General features: G+C 58.4%; 1 protein-coding gene across 1 annotated transcript; it reads left to right on the plus strand.

Moving 5' to 3' along the window:
• Positions 1-2,526: 2,526 nt before the first annotated feature.
• On the plus strand, positions 2,527-3,690 carry LOC121274403 (actin-3-like). The gene has a single exon (XM_041181702.1). It carries the CDS (start codon positions 2,527-2,529, stop codon positions 3,688-3,690), a length of 1,164 nt encoding a protein of 387 aa, XP_041037636.1.
• Positions 3,691-4,406: the final 716 nt, after the last annotated feature.

Consider the following 4,406-nt stretch of genomic DNA (forward strand, 5'->3'; position numbering starts at 1 on the left):
GGCCTGGCAGGCGAGAGCCTGAATTGCAGGCCCGGCGGGCGACTACTGTCCAAACCACAGGCCCCATAGATGACCATAGCCGATATTACAGGCCTCTCCCCACTGAAAGTCCTGAGGGTCCACATAACCTGATATTGCCGAATGGTGACGTTGCTGAATTGCTGGCTGAGTGCCCAGTGACACTATCACCATAGATTCTAGAAGCTTCTATCATTGTCTGATGCACTCAGGCCCAGCGAGCAGTCAAATCGTGGAGAAGAGACCTTGACTCATATCAGGCATCTGGTAGAAACAAGACTGGGAGAGCTGGGGGCAGCGGCTCTCAGTCTGATAGTGACTGACTGATTCTCAACAACAAAAGTCTTTTTCCCAGGAGAAATTATATATGGAATGCCTGGATTGAGTCACGGGCAGGTACCCAGCATCTGGGATACTGACTGGTGTCACTGACACCGACCGGGTCCAAGATCGGGGTGAGGTTGTGGATGGTTGTTGATGGTTAGGTAGGGGTGGGTTGGGGGAGGGGGGGTGGGATTGGATTGGGGAAGATGTAAGAGAGTGAGATGGGGGTTCGGGTGGTGGAGGGGGTTTGAGTGGGGTGAGGCTGAGGGGGTTGGGGTCAGGAGGGGGTTGGCGTGGGAGAGGGGTGAGGTTGGAGGGAGGGGTTGGGGTGGGCAAGGAGGGAGGTTGAGGGAGGGGGTTGGGGTGAGTTTGAGGGTGGGGAGGTGTCGGTGATGGGTTGTGATTGGGGAAGGGTTTGGGGAGAGAGGGGGTGGTCAGTTTGGGGGTGGGGGCTGAGGTTGAGGTGAGGGGGTTAGGGGAGGGCAGAGGGGTTTGGGGTGAGCTTAGGGGAGGCGGAGTAGGTTGTTGTGAAGTTGGGGATGGAGAGGGGTTTGGGGTGAGGTGGGAGTGGGGGATCGAGTTGGGGTGAGTTTGGGTTTGGAGGAATTGGGGTGAGGTTGAGGGTGAGGGGAGCTATGGGATGAGGTAGGGTTGGGGAGGGGGTTGGGGTGAGGGAGGGGGTTGGGGTGAGATTGAGAGTGGGGGAGGGGTTTGGGGTGGGAGAGGAGGATGGGGTGAGATTGGGTGGGAGAGGGGTTTGGGGTGAGGTTGGGAGTGGGGGATCGAGTTGGGGTGAGTTTGGGTTTGGAGGAATTGGGGTGAGGTTGAGGGTGAGGGGGTTATGGGGTGAGGTAGGGGTGGGGGAGGGGGTTGGGGTGAGATTGAGAGTAGGGGAGGGGGTTGGGGTGGGAGAGGGGGATGGGGTGAGGTTGGGGTTGGTGGAGGGGAAACGGGTTGATGTTGGGGGTAAGGGGAGGGGGTTAGGGTGAGGTTGGGGTGAGATTAGGGGTTGAGGTGAGATTGGGCGATGGTGAGGGTGTTGGGGTGGGGGGAGCTGGTGTGATGTTGGGGGTTGGTGAGGTTGGTTGGGGGAGGTTGTTGGGTGGGAGAGGGTTTGGGGTGTGATTGGGGGTTGGGGAGGCTATTGGCTATGGGAAAGGCGATGGAGTGGAGGGGGGGGTTGGGGGTTTGGGAGGGGGTTGGGGGTGAGGATTTTAAAAATTCATTCATGGGATATGGGTGTCACTGGCTAGTCTAGTATTTATTGCCCATCCCTAATTGCCCCTTGAGAAGGTGAGGGTGAGCTGCCTTCTTGAGCTGCTGCAGCCCCTGTGGTGTAGGTGCACCCACCGTGCTGTTAGGGAGGGAGTTCCAGGATTTGGACCCAGCGACAGTGAAGGAATGGCCGATATATTTCCAAGTCAGGGTGGTGAGTGGCTCGGAGGGGAACTTCCAGGTGGTGGTGTTCCCCATGTGTCTGCTGCCCTTGTCCTTCTAGATGGTAGAGGTCGTGGGTTTGGAAGGTGCTGTCTAAGGAGCCTTGGTGAGTTGCTGCAGTGCATCTTGTAGATGGTACACACACTGCTGCTACTGTGCGTCGGTGGTGGAGGGAGTGAATGTTTGTGGATGGGGTGCCGATCAAGCGGGGCTGCTTTGTCCTGGATGGTGTCGAGCTTCTTGAGTGTGTGGGAGCTGCACTCATCCAGGCAAGTGGGGAGTATTCCATCCCACTCCTGACTTGTGCCTTGTAGATGGTGGACAGGCTTTGGGGAGTCAGGAGGTGAGTTACTCACCGCAGGATTCCCAGCCTCTGACCTGCTCTTGTAGCCACAGTATTTATATGGCTGGTCTGGTTCAGTTTCTGGTCAATGGTAACCCCCAGGATGTTGAAGTTGTGGGAGGGGCTCCCAGTCCATTGTTCCTGTCAGTGACCTCAGCTCAGGGTGCAACTGTGACCTCGTTTCCTGAGGCCCTGAGGTCAGAGGTTACCTGGGCCTTTGTGAGGCGCGGGCGGTTGCCCCTGGCGATGGGCCCAGGGGTTAAGGTGGGGGGTTCTGGAGTCTGGTGGGGGTCCAGTCACGAAAGCGGTGACACTCGAGAGGGAGGAGACCCGCTGTTTGGCTGCGAGAAGGAGGAAGTGACCGCTCGAGAGGACGCTCGACAAGCCGCCTGCTCTCTGCCAGAATGAGTAAAGCCTCCCCGGTCGCCTCTCTGGGGCCCCCCGTGGGCCAGGAGGCTTTCACCGAGACGGCTGCCGTCGTGATGGACAACGGCACCGGCTACACCAAGGCTGGCTTTGCCGGTGATGACAAGCCCCGAGTGGTGGTGTGCTCCCTGGTGGGTATCCCAACCCACGCCAGCGACGAGTTTCACAAGGGGCCGGACTACTACATCGGCAGCGCCATCCCCAACGACCCCTGGATCACCAAGACCGCCGTGGTGACGAACGGCATCGTGACGGACTGGGACGCCCTGGAGATGCTCTGGCACCACGTCTTCTACCAGGAGCTGCGTGTGGCCCCTGAGGAACACGCCGTGCTCCTGTCCGATGCTCCCTTGTCCCCCACCACCAACAGGGAGAAAAGTGCCGAGCTCCTGTTTGAGGGCTTCTGTGTACCGGCCATGTACGTGGCCCACCAGTCCTTGCTCTCCCTCTATTCCACGGGGAGGACCACCGGGCTGATCATAGAGTCCGGCCTGGGGGTCTCCTACACAGCCCCCATCCACAACGGCTACACCATGCCCCACGCCACCTTCCGGCTGGATCTAGCTGGCGGGGGCCTGACCGATTACATGGCCAAGCTGCTGGAGGAGTGCGGCAACCCCTTCAGCCCCGAGGAGATGCACATCGTGAAGAACATCAAGGAGACTTGCTGCTACGTGGCCCAGGACTTCAACGAGGAGATGGTGGCCAACGAGAATGACTACCTCACGGACTACGAGCTGCCCGACGGCCACATCATCACCATTGGCAACGAGCGCTTCCGGTGCCCGGAGTCGCTCTTCAAGCCTGAGGTGGTAGGCCTCACTGACCCGGGCCTCCACAACCTGGCCATGAAGAGCCTGGAGAAGTGCAAGGCTGAGCACCAGCCCGAGCTCCTCAACAACATCGTCCTGTCGGGCGGCTCCTCCATGTTCCCCGGCTTTGCGGAGCGGATCCAGAGGGAGATGGGTGAGCTGGCGCCCAACAGGGCCAAGCTCAACGTCTACGCCTCCCCCCAGCGCAAGTTCTCGGTGTGGATCGGGGGCTCCATCACCGCCTGCCTCAACACCTTCCAGTCCATGTGGGTCAGCAGGAGAGACTACGACGAGAAGGGTCCGGTGATTGTCCATCGCAAGTGCTTCTGAAGAGGGATTGTTCAGTGGGAAGGGGAGCGCGTGAGGACATTCTAATAAATGAACAAAATAAGTAACCTCAACCTGTGTCTCCTTCACCTCTCCTTGCCCCTGGCGTCAGTGAATGTAGTACGAGCTCCTCCAAAACCAGTGAGGTGCTAAAGACCCCATTTCCATGATGTGTAGCGTGTCCGTCTGGTGTCATAGCCCAACCCCTCCCCAAACCATGACCACCCCCCACCCAAACAGCTTCTCTAGGTTGGCTAGGGGAGGGGCAACAGAGATGTAATGGCACAATTCAATGTATAGGGACAGAGGGACCTGGGGGTTCATACGCATCGATGTCTGAAGGTGACAGGACACAAGGAGAGGATGGTTTGCAATGCATTTGGGATCTTGGGGCCTCACAAACAAAAGCAGGGAGGCTATGCCCAGCCTTTATAAATCTCTGGGTAGGCCCCGACGTAGAGTATTGTGTCCAGTTCTGGTCGCCACGCTTTAGGGAGGGCGTGAGGGTCCATGAGAGGGTGCGGAGGGGGATTTAGCAGAACGGGTCCAGGGATGAGGGGGTTTTAGTGACAGGGTCCGGCTGGAGAAGCTGGGATTGTTCCCCTTGGGGCGAAGGAGATCGAGGGGAGATTTGATCGAGGTGTGACAAGATGGTGACAGGGTTGGATAAGGGGGACAAAAGCTATACTCATTGGCTGATTGTAAAAAATGTTCTTCCT

The sequence above is a fragment of the Carcharodon carcharias genome (assembly GCF_017639515.1).
Source record: "Carcharodon carcharias isolate sCarCar2 chromosome 36 unlocalized genomic scaffold, sCarCar2.pri SUPER_36_unloc_14, whole genome shotgun sequence".
In the NCBI taxonomy this organism is placed as follows: Eukaryota; Metazoa; Chordata; class Chondrichthyes; order Lamniformes; family Lamnidae; genus Carcharodon; species Carcharodon carcharias.

What these genes read in the sequence shown, in the direction of transcription:
- LOC121274403 (XM_041181702.1), top strand. Translation starts at nt 2,527, where the DNA reads ATGAGTAAAGCCTCCCCGGTCGCCTCTCTGGGGCCCCCCGTGGGCCAG.